At 39.4% G+C, this 26,290-nt stretch overlaps 2 protein-coding genes across 2 annotated transcripts in view; one reads left to right on the top strand and one right to left on the bottom strand.

Moving 5' to 3' along the window:
- pvalb7 (parvalbumin 7) overlaps window positions 1-8,141 on the bottom strand; it is a 40,763-nt gene extending 32,622 nt beyond the window's left edge. The window contains exon 1 of the mRNA XM_067585378.1: window positions 8,083-8,141. The gene's annotated coding sequence lies outside the window, so the exon portion shown is untranslated. The remainder of the gene's footprint in view (window positions 1-8,082) is intronic.
- ncf4 (neutrophil cytosolic factor 4) overlaps window positions 1-22,100 on the top strand; it is a 36,578-nt gene extending 14,478 nt beyond the window's left edge. Inside the window, exons 7-10 of the mRNA XM_067585373.1 lie at window positions 8,231-8,329; window positions 16,653-16,804; window positions 17,661-17,726; window positions 21,690-22,100. Of these exons, the coding sequence (XP_067441474.1) occupies window positions 8,231-8,329; window positions 16,653-16,804; window positions 17,661-17,726; window positions 21,690-21,897 (525 nt within the window). The 3' untranslated portion in view covers window positions 21,898-22,100. The remainder of the gene's footprint in view (window positions 1-8,230; window positions 8,330-16,652; window positions 16,805-17,660; window positions 17,727-21,689) is intronic.
- Window positions 22,101-26,290: the final 4,190 nt, after the last annotated feature.

Below are 26,290 nucleotides of genomic sequence, written 5' to 3' on the forward strand. Positions count from 1 at the left end.
CATATCGACTGATGTGACAAATCAATAAGGATGACTTAATTTGTCAAGTGTTGTGTCACACTTTTTCTCCTCCATCTAGCCTGTGACTCCGTTGACCTCATCAATAGTTCCCGCCCCGCTTCACTTCCTTTTTTAATTTCTGTATCCATCTCTTCTCTCCTATTAGCTTCCCTCTCTCCTTCTCTCTCTTTCCCTTCCGTCCCGACCCCTCCCCTTGAACAACCTTTAAGTTTGTCCTTGTTTCCTTTTCTTCTCCTCTCCCTCTGTCTCTTTCCAAGGTTGCGACCATCTCTCATCCCTCTTTACGCCTCCTCCTCTCCTCCTTCACATCCTCTCATTTTTATTCTGTTCACACCTTCCGCCTTGATGCCATAAAAAAAAAGGGAAATGGAAACTCTGTTCATATGCAGGCATTTTGCCTAGAAGATATGTGTTTTGAAGATTTGTAGCTAATAAGGTTCAGGTTCAGGTGTGTAGGACAGTTTTCAGGCATGTCAGAGGTTAAAGTAGTAATGAACTGCCAATTAAGCCCTTCAAGGAGGCGAAAAATGGCTTGTGTTTTTTGTCTGGTCAGCACAATGCTAGATTGTCCTTTAAACACACACACACACACATACACACACTATTGTACTTGAACACACTCATTGATCTGAGGCGAGGCAATGCAGTTTGATTTATATAGCACGTCAGTATAGGTAAACTCAAATAAAACCAAAATCAGTCCTTTTAAAAGCTATTAGTACATGAGCACACACATAAAACATAAGTCTATTTTTAAAGTATATAAACAATGCCTTGTAGTCACTGTGTGTAATAATGTTTGTGTGGGAGTAGTAATGTTGATAGTACAGTCAGACTGATGGATGACAAATGCAGCACTATTGTTATGATCTATTTAAGTGCATTGTAGTGTGTGAAAAATACGTTTATGTATAATGTTTGTGTGTGTGTGTGTTGTTATGAAGTCATTTTTGTCCATAATATACATTTAATTTTATTTAAAAAGACTCTTCTAGAGAAATGTGACAAAACATTGATTTGAATCTCCTAAAAAGATTTTTTTAGTACAGCTATGATTATGTTTTCACTAGTTATACTCAGTATGTGACTAAGAAAGTCCATATATATATTTATAGTTAACCTGATCCAGCACTGGTACTAGACTGAGCTCTACCATCAACTATGTCAGCTTAAACACAAATAATAATTGTTTTTGCTGTATTGCCAGTGGACTTGATACAATATTTTGGGATGTGTATACACCATATTGTAGCTTTAAACAAGTTTTTTTTAATGTGTTTGCAGCACAAATCAACTTATTTAAAGTAGTTTTCAAAAATCTAAATTTTCCTTGAGTGTAACAAAGCGGCCATTCTTAATCTGTTACTAATTTCTAAAGAATTCTCGAAACTTGCTGATTTCTATTGGACAGAAGTTGAAATATTCTCACTGCACTAGCTGATTTTTTCACGTGTGTAAAATGTAAGGTTTCAGAATTTAGTTATAGACAGAAATGACTTGATAAACTGGAGATTTTTTGCAGTTCCAGTGTCTGTGTGTGTGATGAGCCCATATATTGTACGCGTGTGAGTACATGTCTGCAGGTGAAGTGTCTGTTTCTGCAGCCCTTGAACTATGTGTGCTTTATCCCCTTGCAAAAGCGTTTAACTTTTCCTAACCTTGCACTACACAGAGAGGGGTGCAGTTTGTCCACACACACAAACACAAACACACACACACACTGTATCCGTCTCTGAACACTCCAGTGGTCTTTTATTGCCAAAGTAAGAGCAGCAACTCCATTTTACTCTCCTCTCCCTCTTTTTCTCTGTCTCTGCCTCCCCTCTCTCCCACACAGAAGTAAAACATTGGTGTACTCTACTCACGAAGCTGCCAGCCTACTCAACATTTATTTTAGCTCTTTCTCTTTCTCTCTAGAAAAAAAAAAAAAAAGAGTGCTCCTCGCCATGTTAATGTATGTTTGCGCGGAGTCCTGCCGTGTGTTTTTTCAGCACAGGGAAGTTGCTGTTAATCTCTGTCCAAATAGTGATCAATGTCTGGTTTGAGCCTGATGGATAAGAGGAGAGCACGGGCATTTGTCACAGTAGAGCTGGTGCAAGCGTTTACACTACAACACTTCATTCCACTCCACTTGGTATTAGCTCAGGCTTAACCCCAAACAGTGTGATGAGTAATTGTTGTTGGCTGTGGCACTATGAGCTTCAAACAAGGTCAATGGGACAGACTGCTGTTGGTTAACATGAGGTTTTAACAATGCATGAGCTGGGGGGGGCTCGTTTGTCTGATGTAAAAAAATATATATATTGCGGAGACACACAGACAAAGAAGCAGGGATAGATAAAGGAGAAGAAAAGAGGCGGAGGGGGAAAAGAGACGGAGTGCAAAAATGCAAGAAAAACCCATAAAATTAAAAAAATGAAAATCAAGCAGATATTAATCGACTGAGGCGCAACCTTTCTTCTTTTGCAGCGAGAGCCATTAAAGCAGAAATTAGATCCTATTTTAGATAAGGATGTACCAGAGCAAAAAAAAAAAAGGCTGATATGCAGGTACGTTTATATCCTCACCAGGAAGAAATATGACAATGCAACCCAGTTCATTTAAATGTACTAAATGAAATGAAAACTGCGTAGAAGCAGGATCACTGGTGCATGTGGATGTGTGCCACTGTGGTGAAATATGCACAGATTTAGCAGGTGTCATTGCTTTTTACCACCTCAGCGGATATGTTTGTGGACATGCATATAGTTTAAACATTGAATATAAAGGTAAAAATGATACCTTGATGTTCCAGCAAGTGAATATTTGTGTGTGTGTTTCTCAAACTTATTTTACTCCCAACACCTGCAAAGATTTAGCACCCAATGCGGCTCTATTGAGTATTTTAACACCTTGTATAACAGTGTTTTGATCTCACAGCACATTAATTGAAGGGTTCAGTCTCATCGCTCTGGCAGCTGTTTGCAGCAAACGCTCTCCAATAAACCAACAAACCGACTGTATGGTAGCTTCCCAGCAGCAAAGAAAAGACGGACAAAGTTAGTAACTAACTGATGAAGAAATTTTAACATCTAGCTGGTAAAGATTTTAGAATTTTGCCAAGAAAATGGAAAAAACTTGGTTGTAATTCAAATGTTTTAACTGCTTACAACAAGGAAGAACCTACACTTAATTGCATGAATCAGTTTCAGGTTGGATTATCATAATGCAGTATACCCACTGATGTTTTCATGCATGCAAAATGTTCACAATCAATACATAAATTGCTCAACAGTAAATGTTTTTGACTCAGGTTATGCCAGAATAGACTGTCTCTGTGTGACAGGTGAAAAGCAGAAGTCACCTGCACAGATACACACACACAATCCCAGTACACACACTGATCTGTACATATGAATATCCTCCTATGGTCCTCGGGCCTTATAGAAAGTGGGCCATCTAGTTAAAAAAAAATGCAATTTCATTAAACGTCAGGAAGAGAAAAAAACCCTCAATTCTCATTTCCACCTCCCTATTGCCAGACTAACGAGCCAAGGGTTTAACAAGCTCATTAAGGCGGGGTCGGCGCCAGTCTAATTGTACTAGATGATTGCTCTTGTGGCTGGCTGAACCCAAGGGTTGTGTGGCTACATTTAGAGATCTGCCTTTTAGTGGGCACCTGCGGTACACTGACACAAAATACCTGCCCTGGAGAAACTACAGCATAGTGACAGGAGACAAAACGAGTTCACATTGTTAGTTAATTTACCAGAAAACGTAATTGAGGAGGCTCATATAACTCACATATTACTACATGCCATTCTAGTCTATTGTTAATGCTGGAGGTAGAGAAATGTATCTTTCTGCTTCTTCTATGGTAGTTTTCATCTTGCATGATTTTTTAGCAATGTTGCAAAATGCTGAATCACAGAATAAACGTCTTTCTCTTTGATTTCAAGCGATGCCTGAGAACTGCATTGTTTGTTAGTCTGTAAAACACTTTGGATGGAGACACCAATCTTGACATCCGGCCAAACTGTAACAGCTTGATTCAATATCTTTGAATTGCTGCGCTCTTATTAGATTTGTTTAAGCAACAGGTCCAATGTTGTCTGGTGTTGTGCTCATGATGACTGTTTCCCAGGTTGGTAAAACAGTTTATCAATCAGAGCTTTGTCAGAGAGATTAAAACTGGAGGACCTAATTTTCCTACATACAGTAACTGGCTACCTAGCTACATCCATAAAAATAGCGATAGAAAATTGTGGAAGCTTTGATGAGATGGACGCAGCTGTTCAGGTTGTTGTAAGTCAATTTACAGAGCTAACAACTCTTAAATCTCTTAAAGTTAACTGCGCCAAGTAACTGCAATGACTGCTTCCGTGTCGACTAAAAATGACATTAGCGGGACAGATACATCACTTGTTACTGATTGATTAGGGCAAAACAAGACAAAATTAAGGAAATTGGCTAACACAAACACAACAGATTGTGTTGAACAGTGTCTAAGTGTTTGTTTGTGGTTCTGTTTCTACAATTTCATGCACTGAGCAAATTGTAAAGTTTTTTGCAATGTGAATACTTGTAAAATGTTTCACTGTTACATTTCAAACCACTGGTTTTGATGTTTTTTTCCTTTTTCACCCTCATCACACCTCGTAACTCACCTTGAGACACACATGAAGACAGAGAGAGTGTAAGAAACAGACAAGTAAAAGTTAAGGGGAAAGAGAAGTGGAACAATGATGGTGAGGAGATGGAGATAGAGAGAGAGAGAAAGAGATTAAAGGAGATATAGCGAGAGGGGAATTGCTTTGTCACATCATATTTGGTGTTTGTGTTGGAGATAGTAGCTTATCGCCTTCAAACACATTTTCACATCATCTATAAATTACAGCCAGCAGCAGGTCAACAGTATAATAAAATAGTGTCTGGAATAATACATTAAAAATAGCAGCGCAAAGAGAGTGTGTGTGCTGGTGTGTGTGTGCTGGTGTGTGTGCGTGTGTGTCCTCAGGGTCAGGGTAATCTCAACGGATTGTTAATCCAGCCAGCTCCCTTTCTCCCCAGCTTCATTAATCTGCCACTAGCCGTGTCTCATTTTCTGTGGACACACACACACACACACACACACACACACACACACACACACACACACACACACATGCACGGGCTCGCTCACTCATTCATTTATTAGTGCACGACACACGCACATCATCACACTCTCTCTGCACATGTACTTTAAAGTCTTAAGGTTTTCAACATATTAAAAAAAAATCTTTCATACTTTTTTTCCACCAGTAGCCCAATTGTCTCTCTAAGTAGTATTTTAAATTCTTAAGGGTAAATTTGTGTGTCAAAGTCTGTTTACAGGTCTTTAGGAGCACTACTGCTTTTGTGAAAGAAGTCATATAAAGCCTTCTGTGTCTCCATAGGGAGCAGTGCAAAATCTGATAATTTGCCGTGAGTCACTTGAGTCAGCGTCAGTTGGGACTGAAGACTACAAGTCTGAAAATGAATAAAGTCGGGGAGTTAGAAATAGATGAGGTTACCAGACCTCTGTAGTCCACTCCTCATCTCTCTTTGAGGCTAGCGGCTTGACATTACATTAGCCACTACTATCATAACACACCCAAATCTGTACAGTCAAGTCAATTGAGTCGAGTTGCATTGTGGGTAATATAAGCAATGTTGACAAGGAAGAAGAATGCATAGAATAAACAAGAAGATATGAGTGTGAGTCTGACAATGTTCAATGCTAAATCAGGGAAGTATTCTTTCAATGGGAGTCCGCCTCTCCTTTGCAGGATTTAAATTGCTGTCAAGTTGTCAAGTTGCGTACCTCCCTTCCCTTCTTCTCCACCTCAGATGTGTTTTTTTTTTTGGAAGTTCCCCAAATTGTGGCGCTGCGACTTTGAAGAAAGCAGTTGTAGTTTTCACTTGAAAGCGTTCACTGAGCTGATGATGTCGACCACAGTTTTGTCTTTTCCTCGCAGCTCTAAACTAAACTCATTCAACATGTTAGTCAGATCTGTTAAAAATGCTGAATCAGCAGCAGACTTGCTGCTCTTTATGTCAGTCTAGTGGCAGATGCCATAATGAGGAGGGATGAAAAATTGAAAAATCTGATATTAAAAGATGTGTTTTTTTTTAATGGTACGCGATCTACCCGCATGGCCTTTGCAATCAACTGGTCGATCGCACTCAACATATTGAGCACCCCTAATTTAGAGTCATATTTCTGGACACTTGATGAATGGAAATCCATTAGTCACTCTCCTTTAGCAACTCCTGAGAGAAATATCTGGGTCTTTAGCTGTTAAATGCTCTATTGTGTTCACTGGCTGTTTGGTGCTGGGCAGGAAGCATATAGTGGGTTTATTAGACCTTTCTGCCTTCTTTATGTGTAAGTGACACTGATGAGAGCAGTGAGACTGAACCAAAATGGCAAAGCCGTAAAACCAAAACAATGATCTTAAAGACACTCGCTACACTCTACATCTGAGGGGGACTGCAGACTCAAATTTCTGTAGCTTGGTCACTGTGAGTAATCATTTTTTCCATGGTTAATGTAAAAATAGTGATTATTGCAGCTTTAAGCATTATAACTTAAAGTTTATCCCGTTTGGCCCCCATGGTATGTGAAAGCTTGGGTTCTTTATCACTCACTCACTCACTCATTGTCCTGAGAGCATTATCATACAGTGCAGCTCCTCACTCGCTGTGAAGCCACCACATGAAGACAGCAGTGATCTATCAGCCCTCTGCAGCACTTATGTTTAACTTTCACTTTTCTTATCTCCTTCTCTTCTTCTTCTTCCTCCTCCTCCTCCTCTTTTTCACCTCCCTCCCACTGCTTTAACTGCTCCTAATTCTTTTTTTAGTCTTACTCTACCTCTATGAGTCTTTCTCCAACTCTGTCAGTTTCCCCTTCTCGTGCGATCGCTCTCATACTGTGATCTTCATTCTCTCGTTCTGTCTCTCTTCTCTTCTATAGATATCAATAACATTAAGTGTATGTATGTAGCTTAGCACTTGTCTGCGCAACTGAATAGCGGCAAGAGTGAGCACATGTGTTTGCATTTCAGTTTGTCATTGCACAGTACAAGCTCTAATACACTGAAAAGATTGTTGTAGCACTGTGCCTCTTAGCTTGTGTGTGTGTGTGTGTGTGTGTGTCTAACAGGCTGCTTTATCATCCATCCGTTGGAGGAGTCTCTTTGCAAAAGCACAGGAATAGGTTTAAAGCACTGGTAATGACTCTACTGTGCTGCACTTTAAATGTAAATTCAACTCTGCCGGGCATCTGACAGCATCTCCTCAGGTTGAACCACTTTTCAAAACTCCTCATATATGCTTTTTACCTCATCCCACTCACGTACACTTTCACACATTTACATACATAAGTGTTCCCTCCACAAATGTAAGTAGCGCTGAGGTGATTTGCTAATGAACGGATTAGTCAACTTAATTATTATAAGTCATTTGTAGAGCAAAAATGCTAAACTTTTTCCTGTGCTCATCTGAAATTAGAGGATTTGCAGCCTTTTTCAGTTTTATAACATTTTAAATTGAACGTCTTTAGGTTTTGGACTGTTGGTCAGACAAAATGAGCATCAAGGACGATTCCTCAGACCAGATCTTTCATCGTTCTCATAAAATAATCAACATACTAATTGATAATCAAGATGCTCAATAGTTGCAACTAATCTGCATTAACTTGCACACACACGCTCTCATACACCAACATGGATTAATCAGTATTATTACAAAGCAGAAAAAAAGCAAGTACAGTCTATGAACATGAAAATGATTCTTGTCTAATAATATCCCTTCCCATCCCTCCGCTCTCTCTCTCTCTCTCATACACAAATCTTTTTATGCTCCAAACTTGACTCCTTTCTTCATCACATCTCTCCTTTCTTCACAAATCTTTACTAAAAAAGCTAAAACAATGATCATTGTCTTCTGTAGCTTCCCCCTCTATCTCTCACTCTCTCTCTCTCTTTCTCTCACTTACAGACACTTAAACACACTCAATCATTCTCTATCAGCACGCGCAAAAAGTGTGTTCAGTCCTACCTGTCCGCTCTCACCGTCTCGTCTCTCTCTGTGTTGAGTGTGTCCGTCTCTCTCCTCTCTCTTCTCTCTCTCCTCTCACTCACGTGTGTGTGTGTGTGTGTGTGTGTGTGTGTGTGTGTGTGTGTGTGTGTGTTTGTGTGTATCCCAGGCGATGTTTGACTTTCGCGGCAACGGCAAGGCGGAGTTGAACCTGAAGAGGGGAGAGGTGATCTTCCTGCTGCGACGAGTCAACTCGGACTGGCTGGAGGTAAGAATAGACAGAGAGAGAGAGAGAGAGAGGCAATGGGAGAGGGAAGGGGGAGAGAAAAAGAAAGAGAAAGGGAGAGAAGGAGGGAGGGAGGGATGGAAAGAGTGGGAGAGTAGAAGGCAGGGAAAGAGAGATGAGAGAGGATGAGAGGTAGGAATGGGAAAGATTGGAGAAGTGGTGGAGGAGAAGATAGAAAAAGAGAAACAGAAAGAGAAAGAAAGGAGATATATTGAGTGAGACAGAGAGAAAGAGGAAAGAGAAGAGTGTTGGAAGAAAAGACAAGGAAAGGGCTAGAGATGGAGAAAGGGATAGATAGGGAACAGTCAGAGAGGGAAAAGGGAAGACGGGGAAAAGTGCTTGCAACCGAGGAGGGATGCAAAGATAAGAGAGGAAGAAAACACAGACAGACGAGAGAGAGATAGAGGGGAACAGAAAGATGAAAGGTGGGGGATTAATTAATAAGGACTGACAGAAAAGGAGAGAAGTAGAAGAATAGAAGGAGATTTTGTTGTGACCTGAAAGAGTTCATGTACCGCATCCATCGTTGCGACACAAGATCACCGACAGTGTCCGGAGTTTGGTGTGGAAGAACTTGTGTGAACTGGCCTGAAAAGAGTCCAGACCGCAACCTCATCTAGCAGCTTCGGGTTGAATCAAAACACTGACTGTGAGCCAGACCTTATCTATAAAAATTTGTGTTAACCTCACTAATGCTCTTACGGCTGAAATTCCTGGAGCCAGGTTCCAAAATCTTGTGGAAAACCCTCCAAAGAAGAGTGAAGGGTGTTATAACAGCATATTAATACCCACAAACTTTTTTTTTAATCAAACATCTGCCAAATAAGTGACAAAGGTAATACGCAAACAGTTCCTTCACACGTTGCAGCAGTCACATTTTTTTAACATTAATTACAGAATATTATAACACTTAAAGAAGATTTTTTAAAAATATGTCTTCCCCACATGGCAGCAGCCTCGTACAGTGACCACAGAGTAACTTCACTGAGGTGACTGTAGTGCTCTGCTCCAGTTTCTTTTTTTTTCAAGATGTGAGATAACATAGTGATATATAACCAAGGTAAATAACAAAGAAAAAAAGGATAAAAGAATGACAAACAACAGCATGCAGCACAGACACACACACACACACACCTTAAAATCCCCACAATTCATCCATGTATACATTCAAATTCATACTATTCATAGGTCTTTCTCTTGCCTATTGCATCATTAACCTCCTTCACCCCCCCACCCCCCCCCCACCCCCCCCCCCCCCCCCACTGAAAGCAGGTCACACAATGGTACAAGTTAAATTACATGCTGTACAGCATTAGGGAAATTCTAATAAATAAAAAAAACAGGGTACAAATTAAATAACCAATCAATATTCATATACAAACATAATACAACTGGAAAGAGAGAGGTAAATCACAGAAATAAATAAATAGATAGATACATGACAATAATGTTGATACTAATAATGATTAATTTAAAAAGGATGAGAAGGATAAAAGGATGTGCTCCCCCTGTTTGGTTGTTTACTCCTCCCAATATCTATTTATACAATAACAATCTATTGGCTGTCTGATTGTCTGATGAAATTACTATACTTTTTGTTAAGCTGAGGTGCAATATCTTCATATCTTGTGTTATTTTTACACAAGGGCCTAGTTTCTGAAGCCAGTTTTTGTTATAAGTTTGAGAGCAGTTATACTTAATATTCTAATAAGATACTTGTCTTCCGTTCAGACTATCCCCTTTGGCATTTTTCCTTGCAAAATTAACTCATGGTTAATTTTTAGGTCCATTTTCCAAACATAAATGATATTTTTCTAGTACATTTTCAAAACAGGGCAATACCAGAAGATGTGTCTGTAATCAGCAGGGTTTTCTCCACAGTCCTTCCAGCCTTTTGGTGATACTGATGTTGGAATTTAGCTTGTTGAACAGTTGTTACAAAATATCTCATCTGAAACTTTCATGCATATTCTCACCAGAGCTGAGTCTTATTTGAAGATAGAAATATATTTTCTCAATCAATTTTAGATAAAGTTAAATCAAGTTCTTCTTGCCATCTTATATTTTCACTCAGTTCTTCTGGTTTGTTATCACTCGCCAAGATGTTATATAGTAATGAGATTTGATGCTTAACATTCACACACTCGTAATTTTTGACCAAAAACTGTCATAGGGTGAAGGTCTGTGATGGTTTTCTTCTGTATATCACTATTCTCAACATAGCTTCTAGCTTGTAAGTGTCTTAAAAAATGAGAATATGGCAAGTCATATTATCTTTGTAATGATTCAAATTGCTCAATTCCTTTGTTGTCTATGAACTGTCCAAATATGCTCAGCCCTTTTGATTCCAAATCAAATTAAATGCCTTTCTCTTTGTTCTCTTGGTTCAATACCAGCAGTTCATTATGAATCTTTAGTTCCTTCCTTACTTTATTCCAGGCTGTAAGTGTATTTTTAAACCATTTGTTGTCTATCTTTTGTTTTGACTTTTTTCAAGATTTAGTTTATTATCATTTTCTTGTGTATTTGCATACACAAAAAAAACAAAATGCTGCTCCTCTCAGCCCACAGCAGTGCAACAACAACAGAAAGGATAACAATATACTGTATATCTAAAAATTCCCTTTAAAAGAGAAAAAAAACAAAACAAAACAAAAGCATGTAGAGAGAAAATTACATGTCTCAGTTCGATGTAGACAGTTCTTGCATGTCAACGAGTGACCGGCACTGATGGGGGAGTTTATAATCCATTTTGCTGTCCAGAGAACATTAGGCAACATTATTGTTGGAACTGCCAGTTTGTATGGGTTAACCTTGGGTTAACCATGGGTTAAGTTAGCCTAGCTTGCACTCTGCGCTTGCCCCACTTCCACGTCCTGTTGCACCGCTTTCGATGTTTCCTCTCTGGTGCAGCTCCAGGCAAGGCCATGGTCTCCTTTGGGCCCACTGGGCATAGCAGATCAAGTGCACTCAGCTAATTTAGCTCTCCCAACCAGTGTTTCTCATAGCAGAAGTCTTTCCAAGGAATGGCAGGAGTTTTCCCATGCCTTTGCATAGGGACAGCTCTATGGACCTCCATTTTGCCTGTATGTCATCATGTAGCCATATTTGTATTATCTGTATTTGGGCTGCATAATAATAAGTCTGCAAACTGGGGAGAGCCAGCCCCCTATTCCTTTTGGCCAATTCAAGTTATTTAATTTTGTTGTCCCAAACAAATTTAAGTAGCATTTGATCCCAACACCTTAATGTAGTTGGACTGAAATAAAAAGGTAATGCCTTAAATAGACATAATATTCATTCAGATGGTGTCAATCCTTCCCAATAATGACAAAGGGACTAAACTCCATCCATTCAAGTCTTGTTTAATTCTGGTTTGTAGTTGGTCATCGTTAGATTTATACAGGTGATCCATATTCCTAAGTATTTCTATGCCTAAGAATTACACTTTTTCTCATCCCATTTCCATGGGTATTCATTTTTTTAGCTCTGTAGAGATAGGGTCTCCCAAACTTATCTCTACACATTTTTGCATATTCAATTTATACCCTGATACGGCTGGAAGAGTACTTTCTAGTTTTGTTAAGTATAGGATGACGTCGTCTGAATATAACACTAGTTTATGCGGTATACCTGTAATTTCTACCCCTTCTGTTTCTTCATTTCTCCTGATTCTCACTGCCAGTGGTTCAATACATAAAGCAAAAATTAAAGGCGAGAGTGGATCCCCATGTCTTGTGCCTCTTCTAAGCTCAAAGGGACTCGATAGTGTTCCATTAATTCTCACCTGAGCTTTTGAGATTCCATATATAGCCTGCAACCAAGAAATGAAGATGTTATTAAAGCCAAAGCTACAACAAGTCTCAAAAATGAAAGGCCAGACCACTCTGTCGAATGCCTTCTCTGCAACAAGGGTGAGTATGAGAGCCTGTCTATTGTTTTTCTGGACATATTCTATTATGTTCAGTGTACACCTAACATTACCTGATAATTATCTATTTATAATGAATCCTGTCTGATCTAAGCCTGTTGGCTAGTATACTGCTTAGCAGCTTTTGGTCTATATTTAGTAACAAGTTATAGGCCTGTATCCTTCACATTGCAATGGATCCTTACCCTTCTTATGTATAACTGTTATTATGGAATTACACCATGGATCTGCCCATATCCCATTTGTTTATGTACAGTCAAATGCTTTATGTTAAATAAGTGTAAGTTGTACTTTGAACTCCTTTATAGACTTCTCCAGTTAAGCCATCACTGCTTGGGCTCATGACTGGCTTTAGTCCCTGAATCACTTTTAATATCTCTTTGATAGTAATTGGTGCGGTGAGGCTTTGACCCTCTGCATCGGTCATTTGTGCCAGATTCAAATCTTGCAAATAATCTATCAGCTGAGTTTGAACTTCTTCTTTGTCTGAACTACATAAATGTTTATAACATTAAGCAAACTCTTCCGCAATCTCCTGTTTACCTGTTAGCATCTTATTTGTAGTACTATTCTTAAAAACAATATTTGATTTAGTCTATTGTTTTCTCAGTTTATAAGAAAGTATCTTTAGTGATAGTGTCCCCCTATCATATTTTTTAGTGAAAGTCAGAGCTTGTTCCTTTCTTATTTGGCTCGTAAGTTCCACCCTTTGCTTTATGAGCTTGTTCTTTATCCTTAATTTTTGTATCCCTTTCCTTTTTTGTCTTGGGATGAAAAGTAGATGATTTCACCTCGGATAACATCTTTCAAACCTTCCCAGATAATAACTGGGTTGTTCTCTCCTGTATCATCAATTTCCAGATAATATAGCGTTTCATAGTGTTCTACTCTTTTCCCTTCCTGTTTCTATTATTAACAATATTAAAGCATGATCTGATAGGGTAATCTGGTTTGATTTTCAGTTTGATCTAAATTAGTCTCCTGTAGAAATGCTATATCCCCTCCATCTTTTTTGAGTTGATGTAATATCTTTTTATGTTTGATAGGGCTTTTACAGCCATTTATATTATATTAGGTGATTTTAGGTGATTAGGCGAGTTTCATTGGTAAATGTCAGTGAGAATTTCTGTTCCACCAGCTTTAAAGTTTCTTTGTTTCTTTTTGACAATCTTACAATCAGTTTTATAAGAATTTAAGTCAACAACCACATGCAAGAACATATAAACATTTCTGAGCCTTGGTATAATAACTAATTCTACGCTTCCCTGTGTACTTAGCCAAATAGTGTTGCGCTATGGCAGGACATAATGGTAAAAAATAATCTAATCTGATCTAATCTATGATCACCCTTCCAAGTATAGGTATGTTCTCTGGAATTTAAATTATTGCCTTCTTTTAATGGCACTACTTCAGGAAATGGCCTAAGCTTATGGTAAATGGAAAATACTACTACTACTACTACTACTACTAATAATAATAATAATAATAGAATAAGAAAAAGAAAATAACCCTGCAGTGTATGTTCCACCAGGGTTGAATAGGCTACATCTACGTTATTTCTCCCAGTCGTGGAATTTCACTTTCAAGAATCACTTTCAGGACCCATTAATTGTGTCCTTATTGGACAAGAGAGGGTAGCACAGGAATACCTGAATTACCGAAAACATAACAGTATAGAGCCCATTGAGTCTGCTTACCAGTTTGAAATAAGTCTCTCAGTCTTTTAAATTCTTAGATCGTACCTTTAACTCCCTGAGGAGATTTGTCACTGTCTGTTCTTCTCCGCTGCGTTTGCTCTTTCAGGAAATGAGTTGACTTTAGGATTCTTTGGATGCTTGCTTGCGGTAGGTCACTTTTAAGTCCTTGCTCACTCAGGTGTTCAGCTGCCCCCTCAGGTGACTCATAGATTGTAGCATGCCCCTCTCTAACACCTTCAGTTTAGCTGAATAAATGATGTGTGATTTTACATTCTTACCTCTGTTGTTTTCTTATTGATGCATGCAGACTCTGCTCTTGTTGCACTTTTGCCGAGTAGTCTCTGTCAAAATAAATCCGACTGTCTCTGAGAGATATCTCTCTCTTTGCCCAGGCATACTGTAGCACTTTTTGGCGAGTTTCCCATTGTAGGAAATGAACCACTATGGTTCTCAGAGTTTCCTCTTTCTTTGTAGGCTTCTTTAAAAGGGAACGATGTGCTGCTACTATTAATGACTGCTTGGGTGAAATCCCCAGCTTCTCGGTTGGAAGTTTCTTAACGAAACCCACCATATCATTCCCCTCAACTCCTTTCACTTGATAGATCCTCAGGTTGTTTTGCCGAGATTTATTGTCCAGATAATCCAATTTATCCCTCCTTGTCTTTTCTTCGCATAACAGGTACTTTAGAGCCTCGTTTGTTGTTACCTCCCTCTCTTCCAAGTCATTTATTCTCTATTCAGCTTCTCTGAGCTTGCCAGAAGTGTCATATAGGCCAGAGCGGATATCTGTCATGTCCTTTCAAAGTTCTTTTGATTCGGCCGAGAAGTTTTCAAATTCTGATCTTAATTCGCTTATTTGCTTTGAGATGTCATCTGTCATTTGCTTTGGCATCTCCTTGAGCCTTCGTTCTAAGCTTTTATCAGCAGCCATCGCGTTTTGTGTTTTGTTTGTCCCGTGCGCCTTATCTTCTCTCTTTGTCTTCTTTACTAACTCTTGTGTAATCACTCCTGAGTGCAGGTTTTTTGCTTTTTTTTTGCAATCATTGAGGTATCTTTCTATGTTTTTATTGTAGTTTTGCAGCTTTTTAGGGGTTTGTAGAGATACTCTCATGCTACTTAGTCACGCATGCTGTCAACCAGAAGCCCCCGCCCTGCTCCAGTTTCTTTTGTAGGAACAATTACATAATGAGCAAAATGTCCTGATTACACTCTGCAAGTGCCACGTGTAATTTGTTGCCGTCCAAAACGGGATGTGGGACATTTTAATTAGCTGCTCAACATGAAAAGGCAACAGTCGAACATGGGCAAACAGTTGTCGCAGAAATTCTGCTTTGTCACAGAGTACTTAAAGAAAGGTCAGGAAATATGTTTAATAAAAACATGTGAGGTGTTGAGATAGAGTTTGAGAGAGAAGCCGGGAGTGGGTGAGTGGGAGAGAGAGAGAGAGAGAAAAGGAGGAGGAGGTGGAAGCTGATGTGGTGGGAGAGAGAGAGTGAGAATCAACATCGAGGAGGAGGATGCACTTATCCTGCCCCTGGCTTTCTGGAGAGATCCAAAAAAAACCTGGAAAAGACCAATAGTCTATTTATCATTATGCAACACTGAAAAACGCTACCTTGTTGTTCTTTGTTGGCAACTTTGCATCCATGCTAGTATTACTTTTTTTTTCGAGGTGGATGAGGTTAATGCAACACTTACAACTTGGGAAAAGTTAACTGAGTGCCTTTGATTTAGTCAGTGGACAGAGTGGCTGTGGGTGGAAAACGTGACAAATCCAACTGGCTGACTGGTGCATCAAGGTAAATGTTTCAAACACACCAAAGTGGAGAGGTAACAAACAGTTCCAAGAGTAAAATGAGCTGCTCAGTGGCCAACACTGAAGAGGCTGATTGTACTGAGCAGCTCTGAGGTGTTAAAGCACAGAAGGGTTTTAGTGGAAGAAAGCATGTGTGCTCAGACTGTCCATCCATTGTGCCTTAAAAAGGGAACTCCGGTGATTTTACACATCAAAGCCAGTTGAATAACACCATGACAGTTGAATAACATCTTCTGTGGCTCTGGATGCGCTTTGTAAAGTCTAAGAAAAATACTCAAATGACATCACAATATTGAATTGTATTATGGGAAGTGTAGGACCCAGTCATTATTTCCAGTTGTCAAAAATATTTACCAGCCATTCTCACTATTGATGCCTTTAATCTGCAGCATGGGATACTGTAAACGCTTATTTTATTTCCATGAAATTAATTAACATGAATTAAATTTAAGCAAACAGGTTGAAAGTACAACACAACAGTTGAGATGTCCCAAATTATAAATGTAGCCTGGTAAGATCGGTGCCTTTTTACATAAAATTGTTGCAATCTGTTGCTGTGTGAGTGCACTGGATGGTTTGTTTGATGGTCTTATTATGTGTTTATGCCAACTAACTCAGACACTCAGACATCTGGGGTATAGTAAAAAGGCTGTATAGTTGTCTTAAGTGCTTGTAATATCAGGAACGTATTATGAACAAGCTAATTAGTCAGGAAAATGTCTCTCTAGATGCCTCCTTGTGTTTCTCTCCTTTAAAGCACCACCCCATCTCATCATCAGTCCCTTATCACTCTACCTAGTGGAACTATACTCATTTATTACAATCTTATTTCCTATTCTCTTCTCTTCTCTTTCTTGTCAGGGCACAATGAACAATCAGACAGGTATTTTCCCAGAATCCTTTGTTAAGATCATTAAGCCCCTCCCAGAGAGTGACTCGGAAGCTGAGGCCAGAGGCAACACCTTCAGCTGTCTGCGCTGCTACCTGCTCACCCCCTCCGGAGTCGACACCAGGTCTGTTTAAATGAATGACTGAGTGAGTCTGTGAGTGCGTGTGATCGTGTGTGTGTGTTTGAGGATGTATGAGAGTGATTACTTATTTGATATGTATAACCATATACTAACTTAGCTCAAGTCCTGGCTTAAAAATTGTGAAAATAACTTTCCTGATACAGAAATTTGTTGTATCATTTCTTCTTCTTGTTCTTCTTGTTCTTCTTGTTCTTCTTCCTCTTCTCCTCCTTCTTTGAATATTAGATATAGGGCAAGGATTACAAGATTAGCCTTTGGGTCATCATTCTGTTAGTCAGCCCTCTTTAACTCACATTACGACTGTGTAGATTTAATAAGTGAAAGGGGAAATGACTGTAAGTTAAGGAAACTCTGAGTTTTCACCAATGCACAAATTCTGTAAATACACACCAGATGTCAGGATGAAAATGATCTTTACTTTTAACTTTTAACGGCTAAAAGATTTTGTAAATGTTTAGATTATTATTTTAAGTCCTCAAAATAAAAAATGAATCATTCTACAGCAAGGGTTATAAATTGTTCCTTAATAGTTCATGTTTCCAAAATAACAAGTGCAACTGTGCAAAGTTGTACTTATAAATGTGCAAAAAGTAACTCTACTTTGTTAAGGGATTTCAACATTTTAATTGCCTTCATTCAGATGCATGTATGTTTTAACCTTGTACTGGATACGCTAACTGAAATTATTGTTGCATCTCTGCGAATTACACCTTAAGGAGTGAATCTTTAATTTCAGCATTATCCTTTGAAATGGCTGCCAGTCCTCCAAACAGTAACACATATTCAGTTTTTAAGAAAGTGTGCTTCAAGGAGATGGATGTGTTATTCTTACTTACAGAGATGTGTGTGTACAAGAGGACATCACCATCCAGCCAACGTACAAGGACCTGATATTGCGAATGAGGTAGGTGTAGACTGGTTTCTTGAATAGACAGACCTCTATTAACTTCTTTTCAGTTATTTTGTAGTGTTGAAGCACTTTTTAGGGAGAAGCAAAGAATTTAATGGACATATAAAAGTATATTTTTTGTGATGTTTTTATTGCATTTATACTCAAGTGGGAAAAAGTGATTAAGAGAAATGTGAGGATCAGATTTTTGGGTGTGAAAAGCTGACTGAAAATAATTGTTTGCAACCTCACACTTGTGAGTGAATTCCCACACGTTCCAAAAAAAAGTGATAATAGACCATATTTGATGAAAGCAATTTAACTATTTTTGCATGTAAACCTTCACATTTCTGCACAGCATTCACATTAATATTCCTATATAAGAGTTTTTTCCTCCAGTTTCTTACTTATTGGCCTTTGTGCCACAGAATTACATCAATGAAAAGATATTAATTGTTGACTGGTAATCTCTGACCTCTGCTTTATAACACATTTAACCTGTCTTATTGAAGCCATTTTAATAAATTAGACTGCAAAAGATGGTGATTTAAATCGAAATTTAAGTTCAAGCTCTTTATTATTACTGTCGTAGTACATGCTCGGCATACATGGGAGCAAAATATCGTTCTCTACAGTGCAACATATAATAGATGAGACACAACTAAAAGTCACTAAAAATAACTAAAAAACAGATATACATTCACCAAAAACAGATATACACTGGTCAGCCATAGTCATGTGGAAAGAGATAGTGGGAGGGTGTGAGGGGTCAGCTATTATGTTGGAGGCCTTTTGGACACACCAGGCTTTGTAAATGTCAGCTAAGGCAGGGAGAGAGACACCTATGATCCTTTCCGAGGTTTTCATTATTCTCTACAAAGTCTGAGAGTTTGCTGTTCTTGTACCAGACAGTGATAAAGTTCGCCAGAATGCTCTCAATGGTGCCTCGTTAGAATGTGGTCATGATGGTTGGGGGGTGTTCACCATCCTCAGTCTCTGCTGGAAGTGGAGGCATTGCCGGGCCTTCTTGTTGAGAGCTATGGTGTTGGTGGACCAGGTCAGGTTGTCTGCAGTGTGCACTCCCAGGAACTTGGTGCTACTGACCCTCTTGATCGGCAGTTTCATTGATGGTCAGTGCGGCCTCTTCTGAAGTGTGACCATCTTGTTAGTCTTCCCCACATTTAAGGAGAGGTTGTCGTCACAGACTTGAGGCATTTCGGAACAACAGCCTGGCACAGAGAGGTGTTGAAGATGTCTGGGAGGACATCTTTCAGCTGCTCTGCACAGTCCTTGAGCATGTGTCCAGGTATGTTGTCTGGTCCTGCAGCCTTGCAGGGGTTTATCCTGGACAGCACTCTCCTGACACTGGCTGAGGTGAGACACAGAGCCTGCTCATTGGGCTGTGGCGGGGCTTTCAGGGCAGGTGTAATGTTCGAGGCTTCAAAGCATGCATAGAAGTCATGTACCTTGTCTGGGAGGGAGGGGTGACTATCACAGGCCTGTGGTGGAGCTTTGTAGTCTGTGAGAGCCTGGATTCCCTGCCACAGGGGTGGTGTATCTCTGTTGCCTGTGAAGTGGCTGTTGATCTTCAGGGGGTACAGATTAATCCTTGCTGTCCTGAGAGATACCTTGTCACCCGCTCTGAAGGCAGCATCTTAGTTCCTCAGCAGGGAGCAGACCACCCCTGTCATTCATGGTTTCTGGTTGGAGTGAACAGTTATTGTCTTGCTAACTGTCATCAATGCACTTGTTGATGTAATCCATCTCAGCCTCTGTGTACTCATGTAGGTCAGTATGGTGGTTGTAGGTTGCTGCCTCTCTGAAGATGCTCCAGTCTGTGGTCTCAAAGCAGTGCTGTAATGCTGAGGTGCTCCCCACAGGCCACATTCTTATTTGTTTCCTTACTGGCTTACCTAGTTTTACCTGGGGTGTATACGCAGGTGTTAGCATAACAGAGATGCAGTCTGAGGAGCCAAGGTGGTGGCATGGGGATGCCTTGTATGCCTTCTTTGAGCTGGTGCCAACATATAAGCTGGTTTATATGTTGGTAAAACTTTGGCAGGACTGTCTTTAGGTTGGTTTGGTTGAAATCCCTCAATACAATGAAGAATCCATCAGGGTGGGTTGTTTGTTGCTCACTGATGATGTTGTGCAGTTCATTCAAAGTCTCCTTAGCATTGGCATGTGGGGGGACATTCACGGTCACAATGATAATAACTGAATTCCCTCGGCAGATATTATGGTCAGCACTTCAGAAACATGAGCTCCACTAGTGCTGTGCAGTGCTTAGAGAGAACAACAGCATCCTGACACCAGGCTTTGTTGTTATAGACACACAGGCCAGCCCGCAGGTCTTACCAGACAGAGATGTTATTCTGTCTGCTCTTCAGAGAGAGAATGTGTCTAGCTAAATGGCGGTGGCTGGAATGTTTTTGTTCAGCCATGTCTCCTTAAAAGCAAAGACGCATCAGTTGCATGTTGTTCTCAACTACATGCAGAAAGGAACAGGTTTCTATATCTAGTGTTTCCTCTGGAGATGTACTGATGAACTAAGGTGATTGCTGACATTTGTGACCACATTGTTTAGCATTTTTCTCCCTCAGTATTTTGTGTGTGAGGTTGCAGTGAAATTCCAGAACAAACAAGGATGAGCAGAAGTCTATTAATTCACCACCCTGCTCTGCCATATTTACCAATTGTGGTCTGCAAACCTGCAAATCGCCAGTTGCCAATCATCACCACTAAAATTACTCAACTCAAATTAGCTTCTGTGGGACCGCCGACTCCCCCCCCCTCCCCTCCCACAGCACCACCATCACTGAATGCTTACGCTCATTACACTGTCTGTTTTTCTCTGTCTTTTTCTCTTTCATTCTCCCTCTCTCTCTATCTCTCATTATCTGGTAATTTAGATAGGTGAGCGCTACGATGATTAGCCCTCCCCATTCATAATCAGTTCATTTCCACTGCTTATCTGCTCATTATTGTTTTCCTGTGTTCAGGCCTATTGTGCCCTGGAGTAGGATGGATGAGACCCTGATCCTGAGTTTTAATATGGCTTAGCACTGATAAAGGGAGAGAGAGAATGAAGGGAGCAGGGGAGGAGGGGGAGGAGGAGCAGGAGGATGAGAGGGTGGTGGTGGTGGTGGTGGTGGAAGAGATTGTAAGTTGGAAAAGCAAAGATGGGATTGTGTCACATCAAACAAGAAAAAGGACAGAGCAAAAAAATAGCGAGGAAGGAGTGTTGCAACTGAAAATGTTGCAAAACTACCAGATAATTTAATAAATGGAAATATAATAACATGTCTCTACTATAAATAGTGTAAAATGATATAAAACCAGTAAATTTAATAAACAGTCATGTCTCGTCACATCACATTACATCAACTTACATCACATTATAATTGTGTTTTTAAGTTTGCAAGGTTATTATGAGAAGTTTTTAACCATTTAAAAACACTTACACTTTTGATATGTTCTCACAATATCCATCAGGGTTTTATCAGCTGATAAAGAGTGAGTGAGTGAGCAGCAAAGTGACACTGCAAAGTAAAATTGGTTACATGTAGTGATTTTGTTGCAGTTGCCATAAACAGAGACATAGAGATACTGTAGTTGAACAAAATTGCAAAATGAGCATCAGTGAACCATGTTTTTTGAAAGTGAGACTCCAGTTCCCATGAATCTTGCCGGTTCCTGTCACAGAGAGGTCGTGGCTGCTTGTCTCTGACTTTATCACCCCACATGTGTTTGTAAAGATAATTTAAACATATTATACTTACTTACTTTCTTCAGTCTCTACCATAGCAAAAAGCTTATTTTCATTTATTAACAACAATTCTTTTATCCTTATGCGATGATTGTTTTGTGAAGTTACGTTTGGACACTTTTGATTCGATTTAAACCTGAGTCTGACTGCTGTGATGTCATTTACTTTCATTCATTTGAAGATGTCGTTCTCTCTCTGTCCTCCATCAGGAATGTCTTCAAGGTGGACAACATCGCCCTGAACTACCGCGACCCCGAGGGCGACCTCATCCGTATCCTCGACGACGAGGATGTCCAGCTGATGATCAAGGAGGGCAGAGGTCAGCAGGGCAAAGTCAAGAGACCTGTCAATCAGTTTCCGTGGGAACTGCACGTGACCATGGCCTCTGACCTTTCTGTTTACAACGCGGAGGCCTAAAAGAGAAAGAGAGGAGGGAAAATATTTAGTATTCTTATATCCGAACAATGAACTCATCCAAGTGAATATCGTTGCTGATATTGCATGTGCAAGCGTACATGAAGTTTTCAATGAGTTCAAAGTCACATTCATTTTAAAATATTCACTGCTGTTTCTGTTAATGGCCCATACATTTCCCTTAGTAATAAACTAATTTAATAACATTTTTACACTTTGCATGCTTCAGTTTTTTCGTGGTTAAAAGCTTCCATTAGCTCTACATTCTGGCACATTGGGAGTGGAGCTGCACACAGCCTAGATACCCTGAATGTTTTCAACTGTTGGTGGGACAAAACAAGCAATTTGACGATGTGTCTTTGTGTTGTGAGAATTTGTGTTGGGCAGTATTTTCTGACAATTTAGAAACTAAAAGATCAATTGATTCATCAGGAGAAATAATCAACAAACTTATAATGAAAAACGGTGGCGAAATAGTAAACACAGTCTATTTACTTACCTATTCCCAGAGTTTTCTGCTAACCCCCATCGGGATGTTCGTGGTGGTTGCTGTTTAGTTGGCAGTGTGCTCTTCGAAAGCTGTCAAAATTGATAAGGATAATTCTGGTGTATTTGAACTTGGCGTATTTCCCATAAATAAGTCCATTATGGCTCTGAGGGTCATGCTAACTTTGAACTTGCTGGCTCTGTTATGGAGATTCAGGGAAACAAGGACTCGAGCAAAGCAACGTATATCAGGGCAAGCTGCTGAGCCTCCTAAAGCTTTCCAAATGAACGTTTTACATGAATAATTTCAAACATTTGTCTGAATCACACCCTGCAGTAAACACAGAAACTAGCTTCCTCAAATGGCCAGTGGACCTTGCGCTTGCACAAGAATATTTACCACAGATTTATACCCCCAAGGTTGAGTGAATCTTAATGCTCAAGATAATAAAACTAATTGTTTGTTTGTTGCGCTGATCTTTTAACCAAATTAAAAAAACATCAAAGATTCCTCTTTCTCAATCAAGCTCAAACTATTCTCCACTTAAACTGCAGCATCTTGTCTTCTTCGGGTAGGGATTAACTGACATGTTTTAACTTATTCTGTCAAGCTGCTTCATGCCCAATTATCCTTTGCACGCTCTAAGTGGAGAACAGCTATCAAAATTGGAATTTTTCCAAAACGAGACTGAGCATCGGTAAACTCAGTCAACCGCTTTCAGATATTTTGTGGTAAAAGTATTTGGCGCTACAGGGGAAAATCTTCTACTTAAAATTGGATCATTGTTTGTTTATGTGTGTGTGTGTGTGTGTGTGTGTGTGCGTGTGCGTGTGTGTTTCTAAATGACTGTATTCTCCATGGCTCGGTCTCGCTCACATTATGCAATCACATTTTGTCCGTGTGTCTGCATTTCATTCACATTCGCCTCAGGAAATTCAGATATTGCCTTTGCTGGCAGGACAGTTTTTCCTCATCTTTAATGCAAAGTTATTCGCTTCATATTCCTTTTTAACAATCTCTCTTAGGCACTGTGGAAGTGATGCATCTTCAAAAGTTGCTTATCACACCAGAGGCAACTGACACCTGCCCGTACTTAAGTGTAAACACTTTTATTCTATAACATATTCAAGTGTGTATTTTGTTCTTTATCTAGGAATCAACATTACTGGTAAAATGATAAATCCAGAAAAAAGTACTTGATGATTCTGTGAAGGACATGATTTTACATGCTCACATACCTTTTGCTACACTGCAGCTCTGGTGTTTTGGATATACAGTACTGTGTCCTCCATTACAATTATGCATTTTTATACTGAAAGGGGCATTTTTTGACTTATTTTGGACCATTGTCCAAAACAGCAATTATTTTGAGACAGCTAAAACACCATTAATTCACCATCCTAAATTACACCTAGGATTCCTGGACACCTGTAGGTGTAAATTATGCTTTTTCAGGTGTTAATGGGTTTTTTGGCGATGATCAGATCCTGTGAAGGACAGCACACTGCCCTGCATAGCAATTACGGATGCATACTGTATCACTGTAACTCACTCTAACAAATGTTTCATTGGTGTGCTTTGTGCAAAAAAAAAAAAAAAATGAAATGAAATTGATATTTGGGAAACGGAAGCATAAAAATGTTGGCAAACCAAGTGGTAAGCAACAGTTGTCACATGCACAAATACAGGGACACAAAGACACATAAGTGATCAAATGCACACACTTTGATTTATCTGAGTGTAAATTAAAGTGCAGGGGGGATAAAATAGATAAAGAGAAAAAAACAGTTTGTCTGAAGTTATATACATATTACTGTGTTTCCAACTGAATCTGTTGGCTTTTTCATTTCTGAAAAAAGCAAGTGAGATTTCCTTAATTCCAATGATTGACAGCCACCGTGTCATTGGTTTTACCTTGGCAGAGCTGAAGTGAAATAAATACTTTGTGGTAATTTTTGTGATGTGACTCAAAAGGCAGCCAGGCCTCATGCACACAATCACTGTTTACTGCATTTGTTCTGCTTTCGGCTCATGAAGCCTTGTGATTGCTTTCGGGGACTGCTTTGTTGTTATTGCGATAATAGAAAGAGCCCACAGCTGCCACCTCAGTCTTAACTTGCCATCACGTTTCCCACTTACATTTGGCTGGTGTGTTCATCCAGTACAACTTAACACTGGGAGAACGGGCTTGTTCAAGGACAAGCCTTACTGATGGACAGAGCTGTTGTTCTGGGTTTTTTTTGGAGGCAGAAATCATATTTGAGTAAAATTTAAAACTAAATTACATTATATTTTTATACTCTACTATTGAGAAATGTTTGTTTGGCGGGTCTCTCTAGGAAAAGAGATTTTAATCTCAATAGCTGGGTGTCCATCCAAATGTAGCGTTTTTTGTTTTTTTTATCCAGCAAATTGGTTGGTTCATCAAGATAAACAGATAGTGGTGTTAATTTTCCAGCCGGGCATTGCAGAAGAAGCAGGGGCACAACACGACGTAATTAAGAGAGCGCCAGTCAAACCTCAAACTGAGATAAACAATGTAAATACATGATGGAAATATGGCATTTCTGCCCATCTTGTATTAATTTCAGGACCATTACAGTCTGCTCATCACTCCATACGTATCTGATATTTTGGTCTGCCCTTATTTTCCGTCTCCTCTGTGGAGCAGAAGCATCATTGGAGTTTATAGATACACCAACTTTTCCTCCTCAGCCAATTGTAAAATGTGTATAATTTACAATCTTTCCAGATCTTTTTGAATTGTTGTTGTTTCCACTTTTTAAATAAGTGTTTATAAATTGCAGTGGCAGTTACTTCATTCATTCATTGGTATCCAGCTTTAAGCTAATATGGCTAATTTGAATGTGGAAGGTCAGCTAGGCTAATTTGCTAATCTAGAGATATTTATGGATAAAATGCATTAACAGGTAGAGGCTGTTTATCAAAAGTGTAGTGTAATCTGGCATTGAATTAGACTGGTGGGTCTGATTGATATGCTTTTTCACAAGTGTATGGCTAAGTTCTAAATGTTTGTATATGTGTGTGTGTTTTGTATATTTTGACATTTGTATATTCTGCACTGATTCTTGTATAACTGCACTAACACCTGCTGATGCATATTTATCTTCTGTTGTATTGTCACTCTACTGTATGTAAAGCACATTGTGTTGCCCTGTGTATGAAATGTGCTATATAAATAAAAGTTTGACTTGACTTGACTAATATCAAACTTTGAAAGGACACAACTGCAAGAGGAGATGAGTAATTTTATTACTGAGGGGTGACTTCCTCATCTATCATTTTATCCCTATCCTCATCAAACATTTTATTCCTGTACGTCTGTATTTCTCTGCCTGTCAGATATTCTGTCACTTTCACGCTCTTTATCTCTCTCTGTCTGTCATCCTGAGTCTCTCTCAGCTCATAACCTACTTGGTGAGAAAGGGCAGACTCTATCTAGGTAGCATGTTCTCAAGTCAACCTTTGCCCAGAATTTAATTATCAACCTTCGTCTTTGCTGCTATGATGGCCTGTTGTACATCTAATTAAGCTCATAATGAATGTCAGTAGGGCCAAAGTCATGTCAGCCTGTGAACCAGCGATATTGTGGACCGTTAGTGAAACGTGTTCCTCATGCACATGGAGAGAGTTGACTGAAAGAATTCAATTAAACATTGCATTTTTAATTTGTTTATATATTACATATGTGAGTCAGTCAATCTGAACAGTTAGGGGAGTTTTGCGAGTGAGCAAAATCAGCAGGGCCAGGGTTTATTTTAAATTTCACCAGACGGTAGATGGCAGGTCAATATTGGCTGGTCTGGTAATGTGATAAACAGTATTTGGACCTAGCATCTCCAAGTTGACGGGCTGGTTCGTTGAAGGTTTGTCAAGCTGAGCAGCAGG

The sequence above is a fragment of the Thunnus thynnus genome, chromosome 3, assembly GCF_963924715.1.
Source record: "Thunnus thynnus chromosome 3, fThuThy2.1, whole genome shotgun sequence".
NCBI classification, from domain to species: domain Eukaryota; kingdom Metazoa; phylum Chordata; class Actinopteri; order Scombriformes; family Scombridae; genus Thunnus; species Thunnus thynnus.